Genomic DNA, 17,112 nt, shown 5'->3' on the forward strand with positions numbered 1-17,112 from the left:
ATAGACAATGGTTCAGTGCATAAAATAAAAAGGTAGGGAGATAGTGGGTCGCCTTGCCTCAGACCCCGCATTGGATTAAAAAAATTATTAATTATTAAATATAGTAATATCCTATTAAAGGATATCATTAGAAATCATATATATATTTTTGCTAACAACATAAATTTTTTATTTTAGTTTTCTTTTTCATTGTAAAAGAAAAGCCAAACAAGCCCCATAAGATTGTATTAAGATGAAAACAATAGTTATAATACCAAATCGGTAATGCAACACTAAATACACCAAGTGTGCAATATATTTATGTTGTGTATGCAATATAATGACATCCAGAAGGATCAGATCAAACACAGCAAAGCCTCCTTCAAGCATGCAACGACGACAGCCAATTTCGACTGTGCAACAAAACTACATTGACGATGCAACGAGGATGATTTTATTAAATTAAATTTTGCACTATCAATTAAGTAAGAATTAAATTAAAAAAAATAATTAAAAAATAATTTTTTTACATTTTATTAAAAAATTATTTAATTAAAAAAATTTTAAATCGAGAACGGAACAAATTACATTGAACTGGAAAGAAACTTATATCGAGTTTGTAATAAAAGATGCAATATTGTATAGAATACACAATTGCCTATTTTGGTTGCATTGACAATTTTATTCTATCGAATATGTAACACCATTAAATTAAAAACAAATCAATTTTAATTTTAAATTACAACACCCCTTATGTCAATTACACAGTATCATTATAAGCGGTGACATTTAAAAATAAATACATTGAAGTTGAACAATGCAAAAAAAAGTTAATGAGAGGATTTTTATTGAAAAGAAAGAGATGCTTTAGCTGATCAAGAATTTGTAGGCTAAAAAAAATTGAATCAAATATGATTATTTTAAGTAAATTTTTTTGATAGGACTATTAATATTTTATTAACCATCCATTGAATAAAAAATAAAATAAAATAACCATCCATCATAATTAAGTATTAATAGTGAACACAGTTTTTATTTATTTATTTATTTTTTGACATTTTAGGGCACACAGATTTAAAAGAGCTCTAAACGACGTTGTTTTAAAATGGAGTCAGGAGAGTGTCCGATCCGATCCATATAGTGTGGCAACACATCATCACATCACCCAAGTAAAATAGATAAATCAGGCGGTCTTGTTGGCGGTACGACCGCCATCGTCAGCCCTACATCTAAACTCCCTCTTTCTCTCTCTAAACTTTCTCTCACTAGACTTCTATAAAACGGATCTGAAAACAAGGACACGCGAGCCTCTTAGAGCGAAAACTCAAAAAGTAAACAGCCAAACATAGGGCAAAGCGAGCAGGTCTTCAGATAATACCTTTTTCGCTTCGAACTCGCTGCAATCTAAACGGTAACGCCACTACCAAACCCTAACCCTAATTAGGACTCTATTTATTTCATGTTTTTGCGTTTTTGTTTCTTCAGATCTGATTTCTGAGCCTTTATTTTTTGTTTTGTGTTAGCTTTTTTTTTTTAGTGAAAAAAAAAGTGTGTTTTTATTTTTGATTTGTGGTGGTTTTGGTGTGTGATCGGTAGATGGATCGGTATCAGAGGGTAGAGAAGCCGAGGCCGGAAACGCAGATTAACGAGAATGAGATTCGTATAACCACTCAGGGGAGGATGAGGAACTACATTACTTATGCTACCACTCTGCTCCAGGTTTCTCTCTCCTCTTTGAACTTTCTCTCTCCTTTTTCCGTCCTTATATGTATTTATTGTGCATATACAGGTATATATTGATATGAATTGTAATGTTTTTGGGATATTGATGTATACTGGTTATGAAGTTTACAGCTTGTCTGCCTGTTGTTGGATTTGATGATTTTTCATATCAATGCCTGCTAACAAAATGCTTTTTGGTTGTTTCTTAGCCCGTGAATCAGTTTTTTTTTTTGTTTTCACAAGTCTATTGTTCATGCCTTGCTTGCTGGTATCAAGAATATTTTGGGGAATATTTTATATATTTATCTAGGTTGCAGGGCATATCTGACTCTCTGATTCTTATTCAATTAAATGGTATGTAGGGATTTAAGTGTCTCCTTACACATTTAATGAATCATTAAGGAAGTAGCCTTTTTTGAGGTTTTCTTTCTTGATGGAGCAAATCAATTTTCGGATGCTTTTGGCTCATTGTCTTTGTATATGCTCAAGGTTTATCTCCCACAGTTTTGTTCGGCATGCAATTAATGGATCAGAATTATATGTTGAATGTAATTACTTAATATATACGCAGAAATGGTTTATGCTCAGTGAACAAACAATCCTTGACAGTTACTACGTTCTCATGCATCTTTGTGACAGTAAATTATGTATGAGTACTATTAACTATATTTTAAATAGTTCATTTATTTGTGAATGTGAATGTTCGTTTTATTGTACTTCATCATGCATTAAATTATTTTTTCAAAGCCAAGATGTTTCAACAGTATTTTCTTTGTTAAAATGCTTAATGAAATGGCTGCAGTGGAGTGGGGGCACCAGTAATCTCTCTTGATCTTTGAAGTTTTAACTGCTATGTATGTCTGAAGTGCATGCACAAATTTAATTAACATTGATACAAGTTGAACCTTTTTTCCAGCCCCTCTTCTATGATGACCTACTGGCACTCTTACCATTGTGATACAATGGATTTGGTGAAATGCACGCATGTATATCCACTGAACTGTTGTTTTATATGGCTCCCTTAAATATATGAGAATTCTGTCCGTGACAATGATATAACTGCTGTGTTTTACGCGGTTTCCCCACTTGCTTTTACACTCGATATCCTTTTATTTTCTGAACTCTGTTTATACCATCATCATCTTTTGCAAACTTGGTTGTTTATACCATCATCAACTTTTGCAAACTTGTTCGACATTTTTTATGTTCATATTTGTTTAAATTGCTCGTTTCATTTTTCTGCATTATAGAAAACATAAAACTTTTCATTCTGCAAAACTGTTTTAGTATTCTCATCGATATGCTCATCCTGCCTCTTCTGTATTTTACCATCCTATGTATTTTGATGTGCTTTTTGTAGGAGAAAGGATCTAATGAAATTGCTCTCAAGGCCATGGGCAGAGCTATCAACAAAACTGTGATGATTGCTGAACTGATTAAGGTGGTGTTATTTTTAAGCGGGACTTTTTTGTTCTCTGTTTTCGATTATTTCCCCCCTGCTTTCCTCCTTTTGGTTTGCACTAGTTCCATAATTTTCTTTGAATAATTCTTATGTATCTGTGTTTTGTGTTATGTGCTCATAATTATATGTACACACATTTTTGGTACCAGAGAAGGATTGCTGCTCTCCATCAGAACACATTGATTGGTTCTACGGATATGACTGATATGTGGGAACCACTAGAAGAAGGCCTTCTTCCGTAAGAACTGAAGCATACTCTTATTCACATGGACTAGTTTGGTATATGTGGTATTGTTTTGATGGCTGGCTGATATATTTCTTGCTAATGCAGCCTAGAAACTACTCGTCATGTGTCGGTGATAACAATTACTTTGTCCAAGACGGAGCTGGATACATCCTCTGCAGGGTAAAGTGGATCTAGAATTTTTTCCCTAAAGTTAATTGTTTTATGTTTTTCTTATTGATAATCAGCTTGAGTTTCTGGGTTATGTAACATTGTGATTACCTTGCACTAGGGGATGTTAACTTGTACATGTAGGAATTGGGATATTTTTGGTTTATTTGTTTTAATACTGCTTGTTAAGATTCTTCTTGGTAAGCTGCTAGCCCTCTATATCCATCAAATAGTATTTTTATTTAAACCCATGAATGGAGAGTTGATTCTCTTTGTGAGGTATCATTTTTGTACTATTATTGCTATATTTCAGTAGATAAAAGTCACCCCTCTGTGTGTATTTGTGTGTGCGCATTAGCGAGAGTGCGAGTGCGAGTGCATGCATGTACGTGTATATTGTGTAGGCGCATGTGTGTATGGGCTTCTTACTTTTTGCTTTGATGATACCTTGTGTAGATCACTTGGTTGATGAAAATCGAGGGTGAGCGTGGGCAACCATTCTCAGTCTGTCTGATTTCAACTTTTGGGCTATGGGAGTTCCATTTATTCTGGAATGAATTAAATTCGTTCAGCTTCGTTCAGCGTGATTATCAGGGTAAATGGGTTTCCTTTTGGCACTGGATAGGTGAAGGAAAGCGAACTTAAGAAAAAGAAAGGTTGGTGGCGTGAAGAGCTCACGAGTCTCTCCCTGGCAAGGTTTTATGGAAGCTTATTTATGGAGCTTTTAATGGGAGGTCCTTTTGTGTCTTAATTGATTGTAGTCCCATGATTTATGATGGTATGAGAATATGTGCAGCCATTTATAGTCTGCATACTTCAGGGGTAGAGTGGCTCATAAATGCACTAAAATGGCCATTTAATAGGCCCATTTATGTAGTCATTAAATGTGGATGGATAGGACATGCTCACGAGCCAAGACGTAAGCGTTTGTCATTCGAATTTGGTCAAGATGTGTGTAACACTTTTGTTTGAGTGAGTGCCTTGATAAACCTTGATCCTTGGCGACTTATCTAAAACCTGCTGAGATCCTTTAAGACTCACTCGTGGTATTGGGCTCGTCAAGTGGGCAATGAAGAATTCTGGGTATTGCTCCCAAGCCAATAACTTTTATGCCCTTATTTAGCGTGTCTTATCTATGGGGAAGACTTCCTCACCCGTCTCAGATGGTTCATCTTGAATATGTTTATCATAGGTGAAACTCCTCGTTGAGATATTAATGCCTTTCATGTACAAGTGGAGTTTGAATTCCTTTAGAAAAAAGGTCACTTAAGGGCATTATTGTCAGGAATAGATGGGATATGAAGGACCCCCTTGCTTTGAATATTTTTAGAAGTAGTTCACTTGAGGACATTATCATCAATAATAGATAGTAGAGATTTGAATACTTTCAAAAGGAGGTCACTCGAGGTGGCCTGTAGAAGACACCATCAAGGAAAAGGAAGGACTAAATTAATTTGCTTGTGTTAGTCCACGTGTCTGGTTACATGGACCGTTAACTGTCTTTGTTTGCTACGTTGCCGATAAGGGCGTAAATCAACAAAATGCACTTAAATACTTGGTATCTCATTCCCGAGGTTGAGTTTCTCATTTCCATACACAGGAGCCAAAGTTTAAGTTCTAAGGAAGAAGGATACTGATATCTGAGTCAACTAGTATACTACTATCTTAGTAAAATTGCGAAACCAAAATTAATTAGTATGTAAAGAATTTTAATAATATTAATTTATAGTATTATTTTAATTAAAAATTGATTATATACTAATTCAAATTAAAACTTTAATATTGATTAATTTATAGTCTTTGTTTGCTACAGTGCCAATAGAGGGCTTATATCAACAGAAGTTACAAAATAATGGGTATAAATAATGGGTATCTCATTCCCGAGGGTCCATACATGGGAGCCAAAGTTTAAGTTAAGTGTTAAGGAAGAAGGATACTGATATCTGAGTCAACTAGTAAATAGTAGATATAATTGTGAAACCAAAATAAATTAGTATGTAAAGAATTTTAATAATATATATGTTTTTTGATATTGATTAATTACTGCTGTTATATTGTAAGTCAAGATTAAGTTCAATGGAAATAATCAATGGATGCAATAAGTTATTAAAAAATATTAAAATCCCATAAGAAAATAAAAGAAGTTACCTCATTAAGAAAATAAAACTTTTATAATCTTACTATTGCTGCTGTTGCCAATACCTGGAGCCCTATTACTGATAGCCAAACACACCTTTAACATTTTAGATGGATGTTCTGGCCTCTTTTTAAATGGAGTTATCTTTCTAATGGATAATTTGTGGTCAATGGTAATCATTTTTGTTGGACAAGTTATCTTTAGTTCTTGTCTATTTGGTGCTTATCTTTTTATCAATTTTTTTTTTTCTATTTGTATATGGCAGTTTTGGATAAATCCTATCTGATGTTTTTTTTTCTTCGTATTTTAAGCTTCTTTATAATAAGACTGTCTACTTAGTGACATATTTAACAACAGAAATACATGATAAACGAGTTAGTTGTGACTTATCAGGTAATACCGAGGTCGTAAATTAACACAGGATTATTGTCTAATTAACCCCCCCCCCCCCCCCCCCCCCCAACCCACCACCACACACACACACACACATCTCCTCCCTCCCTCTCTCTTAATTAAAGATCTTTGGTGGCTACAAAAGATTTTGATAACTTTGATGTGCTGCAGTAAAGCTACTGTGTATTTTCTTTCCTTCTTACAGTGCTCATTTTTATGAGCATCATATCCTAAGTTATATGTTATGGTTAAGGAAGCACGATTAGAAACAACGTAATGCATGTGTTATTGTGTCCTTTTGAGTAACTTATGAATGTGTTTTCGCTATGTCAAAAAATGCAGGTACCAACCACCCATCCCAATTGAGCAAGTGAAACCATGGAATGAATATGACAATGAAGCAGGTAAAGCAATAATAATTTGTGTTTCTGATTATACTCTCTTTTAAATAGTTTTGTAAACTTTAGTTTGTTCTTCTGGAATTAGAGGGCTCTCCTGGCATGCGAGGAAGGGGACGTGGTGGTCGCGGAAGGGGTAGAGGAAGAGGTAATGTAATATTGCGCTGTAAAGTAATTGTTTTTTGGATGCCTTTGATGAATGGTATCCTTCATTTTTTATTTTTTTAATTTTATTTATTTTTCCTTCTATCTTAGCTTTTATATGTTTTGCGGTTTGAAGATAGATGAATTCTTACTACAAAGTGAGTCTTGAATGGTTTCCAAATAACATGAATATTTGATGGACAGACGCAATAAGATAACAATGATATTAAAAAAATAAAAATAGGAAAGTGTTATTCGACTCCATAATCCTTAGACATATTATCAATAGCAAAGTGGTATTCAACTATTTAAGTTATAATCTGGCAATCTGGCTTAGATTCACTTACATCCTACGACGCTACGTCCAAGGTTGTTATTTGATTTGGAGGAGTAAGCAAAATTGAATACACCGCTTTTAGATTTTAAGATAAACCAAAACTTTTTGGAAGTTCTAGAAAACAAGTATGATCATTAGAAATTTTAAAAAAGACGCAAGAAAGAAAAACATGTAGAAGTTGGCTGCATGAATCCTGGATGGGTACTAGCAAAATATTATGGTTCACTTCTCTGTTACAGGATTTAGTTTCCATGCTGTCATGGAATTGAGGGTTATAGTGTACTCCGAACCCATCCCCTATTCTCTGGCTCTGCTCAAGTATGTGGCTTTTGGTCTTTTTCGTCCATTGCTTCAGACTTCCCCCTTTTGTCCTTGATCTGAAGCAAAGGATGAAAAAGACACTTGAGCAGAGCCAGAGACTGGGGAATGGGTCCTGGTTGGGTACACTATAATTTTTGGACACTTAAAAGCATTGTTAATCACGATGGACGCTTTGTCAATGAAGCGGCTGCAGCGTGTCAAAATTTAGTGGAAATTCTATGGGTCAATCTTTTCATCCTCAAATTATTGTATTCTTCTTTTCATCCTCATACAATAATATCTCCAGAAAGTGCATTTACATCATGCATTGTCGCTGAGTTTGCAGTTTCAGTAGCAATCTCCTGGAATATTCTTTACCCAAAAATGAATCATTTTTGTACATAAAAGCGTATCTGTCAGGGGATCAACCTATCATTTCTCACTATCCTTGGTCCTTGGCTTTGTTTGCTTGTTGTGCTTTTTTATTTTGCTCTATGCTTGCATGTTCTATTTTGTCTTGGCGTAAAGCAATAGTGGTTGTAATCTATCTTCTATTGCGTGTACAGGAGGTAATAACAATGGAGTAATGGAGTACTATGGAGATGGAGGAGGCTGGGATGGTGGACGTGGCTACGGTGGAAGAGGTAGAGGTCGCGGAAGGGGCCGTGGATATCGTGGGCGTGGAAGAGGCTATGGTGGAGGTGATATGCAACAAGAATCGAGTGGTTACAATGACTATGGTGGACCAGGGCCAATGCCTGCTCAAGGCCGTGGTAAGCTCATATTTTTATGCTGTATCAACATTTTATTTTGCCATTTGTTAAATAAAATAACCATTAATCAAAAAAAAGTATGTAGTCAATAGTAATAGCTGTTAAAAACTTAATACAGACAAGTGGTGACTTAAAGATGATGAAACTTATAGTTTCTATCCTTTAATGTTTCCCCTGGTGGTGGTTACTTTTCTATAGTTGTTTGAATGCTTCTACATGCACACTTTTCTAAGTCAGAGGTGTAACTAATTATACACACTTGCATACTTACGATGTAAATGCACTTCCTTTACGTGTTGGCACAAATTGGTCTTTATTATTGGACACTACATACTGTCACACACACACACACACACACACAGACACACACACACACACACACACACACACATATATTTTTCCTCCCTCCGCTTAAAAAATGTCATATGGGTGTTATAAATTGTCACATATATATATATATATATATATCCTGGTGGTTGTTGCTTTTCTAAAGTTGTTTGAATGCTTCTACATGCACACTTTTCTAAGTTAGAGGTGTAATTAATTATATACACTTGCATACTTATGATGTAAATGCACTTCCTTTGCGTGTTGGCACATATTGGTCTTTATTATTGGACACTCATACCGTCACATTTTTTTTTCCCTCCCTCTGCTTAAAAAATGTTGTATGGGTGTTGTAAGTTGTTTGAACCTCTATCTTGCTTCCTTGTTTAACAATGCTCTAAATTTAATACTACTCCTACTGATTCCTTTGTTTGTATCTCGAAAGTTCATTAATTTAAAATTGGTTTTAATGTCTAGTCTGTCTCCTTGTTTAACAATACTCTGAATCTTTGAACTTCATCAAATGATGCGCATTGCTTGTCTGGTTTATTGATTAAAATTAAATGTTTGTGAACTATTAGTGTGAGGATGAAAGTTTGGTGCCTATATAATATCATCAATGGCTCAACGCTGTAAACTGATAACCTTTGCGGTTATTTGTTGTTTTGTTGTCATTGGATTGCAGAGTTGCTGAACTTGCAAGTATTATGGTGTTGGATCCCACAAAAAAAATTGTCAAAACTCAACTGCTATTTAGTGTGTGTGTGGTTTTATAATGTACTCAATTCTTAATATAAAGCTATATGGAATTTTGCAGGGCGTGGGCGTGGCCGAGGCAGGGGCCGTGGACGTGGGCGCGGGCGTGATTTCAGATCAGATGGTCCAGTCCAGGTAGCTGCTGCCTGAGCCCCCTAGACTATAAGGTATAAAATATGTTTAGGTTGAAAATTCTGGATGCCTGCTCTGCTGATTATGACTTATCTGAAGCGAAAAGAGAAAGGGAAAAAAAAAAAGAAGTTTGATCTTGGTGTTGATTTTCTAGGGATATTGTTTATAGTAAGCTGCTGCTGCTGTTGCTATGTGGTAGCTATGTTTTTGTAGTTTGAAGGTAGAAATATTTTTATTTAATGCCAAAAGAAAACTAGTAATTGTACACTTTATCCTTTTTGTAGGGAATAATAGAGCAGTACATTCTTTGATTCTTAATCCAAACATCTGTGTGTGTTTTTGTGTTTACCCTTCTTCATTTGAGCTTGAAGAAGGGTAGAGTTTGTATCTCTCTTTTTTGAGCTCTTTCCCTCTTGTTTTATGTGGAGGATGGAGTCGGGTTTTGAGTTTTTGGTTTCTATGGAATAATATTTGCAGCTATGTAACATAGATTCTTCGAAAGTAATGAAGTAACTGTGTCGAACACATGTTGCTTGGATATGAGTATGGGTTATGTGTCCGAACACTACTCTTGGTTAGGAGAACATATCCCAATATTCAATTTTTTTATATTGTTACTTTAAAATGAGTTAAATGCCTATACCAAACGCCAAGTCCCATTTAAAATATTATTTTACTCTAGAAAATAAAATAAAATGAATATTTTCAAGACTTCTGTTTGGAGATTTGAAATACATATATGTCTACTTTATCTAGAGAATTAGATGATCTGTATGTTGCATTTGGAATTGGACGCATTGAAATTGAAGTTGGAAATAAATGGAACATTTTGGTAAGAAAGAAATACTTTATGGATGTTGATATTGCTTTGGACATTTTCTGTATGCTAAGTGATTCTTTTTCTCTTGCAATTTTAGATAAAATCAAATTTGACTAATTTCAAGATGTGCAAAAATGGGTGTTTATAATAATCATTCATAAATCTAGATCTTCGCCGTCATTAGATATTGTATCTGAGACTGTCTTAAAAGTGTGAGTTGACGACGGTCTATTTCGATTGTAATGATCATTCGAAGTCTGTTAAGAGCCATTGGAAAGAGCCATTGGAAGTCAAGCAGACAATAAGTAACCCTTTGCCTTTCAAAGATGGTATGCAAATGTTGATAAGGAAATAAACGGTCCATACCATCCCCATCCCATTCAATGTTGCAAAATTCTAAATTTCCAATTCATGTCTACATCAACAATGTTACAGTTCCGTGACAATATTATTTAGTGATTTTAGCCAATTTATTTATTTATTTTCTCTTGCACTCGATGGTTATATTGGTTTGGAACTGAAAAGTCTCCTAAAATATGTTGTAATGTGCTCTGGATTTTTTTACACACAACTTAACTGAAGTTGGTTGTTAAAGCATTAAGAGCATAGATGGAGCTTGGATGCAATCCTGTGTCTATGGAGCTTGGATGCAGCCATGTGTTCGGATTGAACAAATTCTTATCTGGTTTGTTTAGTTAATGGATTATCGGATTCGGATTACTAATAGATTATTAGATTTCATATCTTAATTATTGACTCGGATTCGGATACATATCAAATTCAAATTCATTGACATGCCTAATTATAACGTTGGATGTAGTGTAGAGTTAAAATGTTGTATCCTAGAATTATGCAACCAAATGAATCTAATGATAAATAATTAATATATAAATTTAAAGTTAGATAACTAATATATATAACGTACATAATTTTGTAATGTAATAAATAAATAAATAAATTTTATAATTTTAATTAGGTCGGATTACTTTTAATTCATATCCAATTTGTTAAGGTAAAGGATTATCAGATTTTTTTATTCAATTCATATTTAAATAATTAGACCGGATTTGAATTGGATTCAGATTAAATTCTGGTTGATAAGTTTACCTGAATGAGCTAACCAGAGTCTAATATGTAGTATGATTTTTGTACGGGCTTAAACAACCTTTTTTTTTTTTTTTTTTTGCCAAGATTGGACTTATGTTGAGCTCAATTCAAGTTCGGCCATATTTGAGCCGTGAACAATCAATTTTGACTTGATCAATGTTATTTTTATTTATTTTTAATTAAAGTATTAGGACAAACCTAAGCTTATTGTGCTTATCTCTTTATAACTTGCATCCTAATAAATATTTTTCGGGATATTAATTTTAATTTCATACAATCGAACATAGTAATGTTTATTTTGACATTAAGCATAAATTTTTCTTCCGATGTGTAATTTAGAAGAACATTCAAACTAGTATCAAAATTATATTTTTTTTTTGCAAGCCATGTTTATTTTAATTTGAAATTAAGTAAATATTAATATTTGTTGGACAAACTATATAAATATATATATATATATATATATATATTATGTATTTTGGTTGAGAATTTTCAATAAAGTTGGTTGTTGACAGGTAGGTAAGGTTAATCTTTTTAACACCACTTTCATAAAACATGATACATTCATGCAGAAAGCAATAATGATTGAGGAACCGCAAATGCGTACGAGCCAAGGACTTGTTTGATACATATTTTATTTTTGGCATTTTTGTTCAGTGAACAATGAAAAAAATGCATTTGGTAAAAAATATTTCGTTTTGTATAGTGACGTTTCATGAATAGTATTCAAAAGTCGAAATACTAATTTGGTGTTGTTACATGTTTTCGCATGGTAACAACGGTACTGTAACAACGAACAATTTTCAAAAAAATTTGAAAAACTCTGAAATGCCTTTTAAACTGCCCTTAATTTAATACTTTTTTACCAAATATGTTTTTATAATTTTGCTTCTAAATTTTTTTTTGTAATAAATAGAGTTACCAAATATATTTTTTATTACTATTTAAAATATTATACAACAAAATACTTATTTTGTTTTAAATTAAAATAAAAATACAAAAACAAAACGTGTAACGAGCCCTAAATAACCTGTGGGATCAAAAGTAAACACGTGAAATGACAAATAACTATAAATAACTATATACAAGCGTTTCACTCTGTTTCGTGTTGACTTGGTAAAATCTTATGAGTCGCTTAATGAATCCAAAAAGGTAGTTTAAAATCATTGACTCAGCATTCAAAACCTGAAAGGAGCTGCACCTGACTTTTCAGCCACAAACTATGAATTTGTCCAACCTCTGGGTGGACCCCTTGACAACTGAAATTGAAATTGAAATGAAATTGAAATTTAAATTGAAATTGGCACTGAGCTGTCATACTTAAAAACATTGCATGTTTCTCTATATAAAATGTAATTATTCATGTTCATACTTCAAATTAATTCTACACCATTAAATGTAATAATTCAGATATTCATAGTTCAATTTAGTTCTACACCATTCAATTTTCTATGTCATTTTCAACAAGTTAATCATACAATCGGCAATTAAATTTGAGTTGATTAATTAAATAATAGTATAATTACAAACCGTTATGTTTCTTGAGATTCAAGAACTTAATCCATTTATTAAGTAAATATTGTTTCGAGTTTTTTTGTTCGAACTCAGGAAGGGTTTTTGAAGTAATCTCATCTTTGTGAGATTGCAATCCTTTCTCTTGATCATTATATGTTTTATGAGAGTTTAAGCTTTTGAAGTGAATATAAATTAATTAAAAATGCTGCGATGGTTAGCACATACATTTATAACAAGAACAATAATTTATGCTCATGTGAACAAAAAACGTATGTCATAGGAAGAAACCACCGAGGTGTGTTCAAGTGATTTGCTTGAAATGGTTATTAATCTTACACGCCATCGTTTAATAAAAATAAAAAGTTGACCCCACTTTGACAAAGAAATGTTGAAATTCACAACCAAGAGAAGAAAAAAAAATAGAATAGTATTGTTCATCAAGATTACATGACACAGATAATCAAAAGTTACGTTTCCAACTACCGAAATATTAGTCCAATGGGTCTCTTCTATTCAAAAAGAAAATGACAGGTTCGAGCTATATAAGGAGTTGATAATTCTTATTTTAATTACTTAAAATCGATTACAAGAATTCTGTTTTGAGGGAGGGTAATCAAAAGTTACGTTTTCTAACTATCGAAATATTAGTCCAACGGGTCTCTTCTACTCAAAAGGAAAATTAGAGGTTCGAGCTATACAGGGAGTCCATAAATCTTATTTCAATTACTTGAGATCGATTACAAGAATTCCATTTTTGAGATAGGGTAATCAAAAATTATGTTTTCTAACCACCAAAATATTAGTTCAATGGGTTTCGAGCTCCATAGGTAGCCGATAACTCTTATTTCAATTACTTGAGATCGATTACAAGAATTTTGTTTTACCATCTTAGATACCTTATGATATAAATCATTTTGATTAATGCACAAGAACAAGAGAATGATAGCCTGCACGGGTGACTCAGTGGATAAGAATTCTCTTGGGCCAAACCGTAAACTCGGATGCCCTAGATTCGATTCTCACAAGGCGCAAAAATACTCAAGCTTAAAATATATGTGTGATTTATGAGTACAAACCATTTGAAAATCGAAAGTAGCTAGCGAATGAATTGATTTTTCGCTAAATATATATATATATATATATATATATATAAATGCTTGAAGAGGCTTGTGGGGTATGTAGCTTGACCCTTTTTGCTACAGCACATCACTTTGACTAACTATTTCAAAGTTTAAACTAAGCTAGTCAAAGTGAATAACATCACTCTTAATACAAATAAAAAAGTAGTAAAGCAAACACAAAACCATGCTCATGATTTTAACACGGCAGCCCATTATTCACTAACTCAGAAAGCATTGATTGCTAGTGCTTCTGTATATATATAAGCTGAATATATAGTTTCTGAAAATCTAAATCCCCTCAAAGGAGGCCAATACTAGACACTGCACAACATGAAGGCTTTACTTAGATGTAAAATGGATATGGAGAAGCATAATCCATACATAGCAATGATCTTCATACAGTTTGTGTATGCAGGCATGGCTTTGTTGTCCAAAGCAGCAGTGAATGAAGGAACAAAACCCTCTGTGTTCGTCGCTTATCGACAAGGATTCGCGGCACTTGCCCTAGCTCCATTTGCTTTCTTCCTTGAAAGGTTAATCACCCAAACACTTCTTTAATCTAATTTTATGATTTCCCACTTATATATATATATATATATATATATATATATATATATATATATATATATATATATGATTGTTTCTGATGGTGATTTTTAATTTCTTCTAAATTTGCAGTAATAAAACTGCTCCCCTGTCATGCTACTTGCTCTGCAAGATCTTTTTTGTTTCTTTATGTGGGTATGTTCAAAATTTGGACTCTATTTACAAAATTACAATAATGCAATCAAAGTGTATGTTGAACTCATATATAGCATTAAAATTGTTGCAATTAACAATCCTTCATGTGTGTGAAATTTCAGGATCACTATGGCTTTGAATCTCTACTATTATGCAATAACATACATCTCTGCAACATTTGCCACAGCCATGACCAACACAATTCCTGCAACGGTCTTTGTCATGGCTGTTGCCTTAAGGTATCAAAAGAAACCAACACACACACACACACACACACATATATGTTTGTGTGTATATCTATCTTTGTGTGTGTTAATGGTTTTGAACATTTCAGGATGGAGAGAGTTTCCATGAAGCAATGGGATGGGATAACGAAAGTGTTGGGTTGTGCGGTAGGTCTTTCGGGGGCTATGGTGTATACTTTTTTCAAGGGGCCTCCAATTTATTCAAGTATGCATAAGGAAGTTTCAAAGGAATCAACAAAGTATATTTCCAAAGAGGATTGGATAAAAGGTGCTCTTTTCATGCTTGCAGCCAACATAGCTTGGTCTTTGTGGCTTATTATGCAGGTCCATCTCTCTCTATATATATCTATGTGTGTGTGTGTGTGTGTGTGTGTGTATCAACATCTCTTTGATAAATTTTGGTTCTTTCAGGGTTCTATTGTGAAGCAATATCCGGCGAAAATACGTTTTACGACACTACAATGCTTCTTCAGCTGCATATCATCAGCAATTTGGGCTGTTGTGGTAGATAGGAACTTGTCATCATGGAAGCTTGGATGGGACATTAATCTTTTATCTGTGCTCTATTGTGTATGTTTCTTCATTCGTTGTTACATTACAGAGTATAGTTATGGTTTTGTCCTAATTATCACGACCCGCTTCGCTATGTAGATTTTATTCACTTTGTACATTCACCGTGATCACAGTTTTCAAAACACGTCTTACAGTTAAGAAACGTCCATACATATAAGTGCTCAATACTTCTCCCCTTAAGAGATGGGAGACGGGCACATCAAACAAATGTACTAGTTTTCACAAATTGGTGTGCCCCCAAGAGCTAGTAGGAAGTCAACTTTTATTTATTTGTTTGAAACTCACTCGTCCACTTTTTTGGAGATTTGAAGTCCGACCTAATTTGAAAGGGGAAAAAGTACTACAAGACTACTATTAAAACGTAAGAGTTCATGTTTGAATATTTTGCTTTCACCTAGTAAATCATAATATAAACACCTAAGATGCATAAAGGTACATATATATAAGCATGGCATATATATATTTGTATCCACATCCTTGGCTATTTTCATACTTAACTGCATATGCTTTCTCTCTCTATAATTAACAATTAAGTAACTTAAATTAATGAAAAATGCAGGGTATAATAGTGACAGGAATTACTTACTGGTTGCAAGTTTGGGCTGTGGAGAAGAAAGGCCCTGTATTTACAGCAATGTTCAGCCCATTAGCACTTATTTTGACTGCCTTCTTCTCAGCAATATTCTTTCAGGAGACCCTTCACTGGGGAAGGTAAATATATATATATATATATATATATATATATCCTTTTTGGATAAATTAATAGATTTGAAATAGAAAGATCGACCATTAAAATTAGATCCATAAGTCCATGAGAATATTAATTTATAGGTATAGAATATTATTTATTTACAATCTTTGTGCTACCGGTAGAAAAATTTAAAATAACATATTTGAACCGTGTGATTTGAAATCCATATAGTCAAGTCAATTTATATATATAATTTAAAAGTTTTAATATATATTATTAAATCTAGATTACCACCGATGACTGTAACTTAGTGGTACGCCAAGGGTTCAAGTTCCATTAAAAACAAAAAAAAAAAAAAAAAAAAAATGAAAATTTTCTAATTATTTAATTTTGATGGAGTCTAACCTTTTGCGTTAATATACATATATGATGATAAGGGTCAGTTTTGGGTTTTCATTTTTGTGGCAGTGTTTGTGGTGCTGTATTGCTGGTGGGAGGTCTCTACAGCTTTTTGTGGGGGAAGAACAAAGAAGAAGGAGAAAGGGAAAAAGATGAAAAATCACAAGAAACCAAAGAGGAAACAGTAGAGGAGATGGAGAGCATCAACATTCAAAAGTGACTTTGATTGGTTGGCGTTTTGGAAATTCATTTGGTTGTTGAGAAATGTCAGTCACCATCTATTTTATAAATTTAAATTGATAAAGAGAATGTAATTTAAATATTTATATTCTTTTGAATGGCTTGCCCAAATTTCATTGCGACACGTTTATCGATTATATATAAATTTTTATGTATATAAGAGTAACAGTAAAATCTAAAATCGAGCACCTTTTACTGTAACACCATGTTAATCAACATATTGGATCAGTCTGAATCCGCCAGTGACAACCACACATCTTGGTTAATAACGATTTTTTTGTTTGTATCGTTGTTGGGCCATGGGCTTTTAGTTTGTGAGCTTTGCCTTTGTCTTGGTTTCGTAGCTTGGGCTTTAGCCCTAACCCAAAAATCAATTGATATTTTGTTGTGACTTTGTATCTTTAGC

General features: G+C 33.4%; 2 protein-coding genes across 3 annotated transcripts; both read left to right on the forward strand.

Annotated features, from left to right (window-relative positions):
• Positions 1-1,229: 1,229 nt before the first annotated feature.
• On the forward strand, positions 1,230-9,572 carry LOC132274312 (uncharacterized). The gene is made up of 9 exons (XM_059775568.1): positions 1,230-1,390; positions 1,576-1,698; positions 3,062-3,142; positions 3,313-3,401; positions 3,495-3,569; positions 6,430-6,491; positions 6,574-6,633; positions 7,833-8,039; positions 9,184-9,572. Exons 2-9 carry the CDS (start codon positions 1,576-1,578, stop codon positions 9,270-9,272), a joined length of 786 nt encoding a protein of 261 aa, XP_059631551.1. The 5' UTR covers positions 1,230-1,390; the 3' UTR covers positions 9,273-9,572.
• Positions 9,573-13,965: 4,393 nt separating this feature from the next.
• On the forward strand, positions 13,966-16,888 carry LOC132274313 (WAT1-related protein At1g43650-like). Of its 2 annotated transcripts, none has more exons than XM_059775570.1 (7): positions 13,966-14,350; positions 14,496-14,558; positions 14,681-14,797; positions 14,893-15,127; positions 15,215-15,373; positions 15,936-16,087; positions 16,511-16,888. In XM_059775570.1, exons 1-7 carry the CDS (start codon positions 14,148-14,150, stop codon positions 16,620-16,622), a joined length of 1,041 nt encoding a protein of 346 aa, XP_059631553.1. In that variant the 5' UTR covers positions 13,966-14,147; the 3' UTR covers positions 16,623-16,888. The 2 variants fall into 2 exon arrangements, with proteins under 2 accessions (XP_059631553.1, XP_059631552.1); XM_059775569.1 differs by having other exon boundaries at positions 13,969-14,350; positions 16,536-16,888.
• The last annotated feature ends 224 nt before the right edge of the window (positions 16,889-17,112 follow it).

This window comes from Cornus florida, unplaced genomic scaffold, assembly GCF_030987335.1.
Source record: "Cornus florida cultivar Cherokee Brave unplaced genomic scaffold, ASM3098733v1 CherokeeBrave_3.0.0_Hap2_Chr09, whole genome shotgun sequence".
Lineage (NCBI taxonomy): Eukaryota > Viridiplantae > Streptophyta > Magnoliopsida > Cornales > Cornaceae > Cornus > Cornus florida.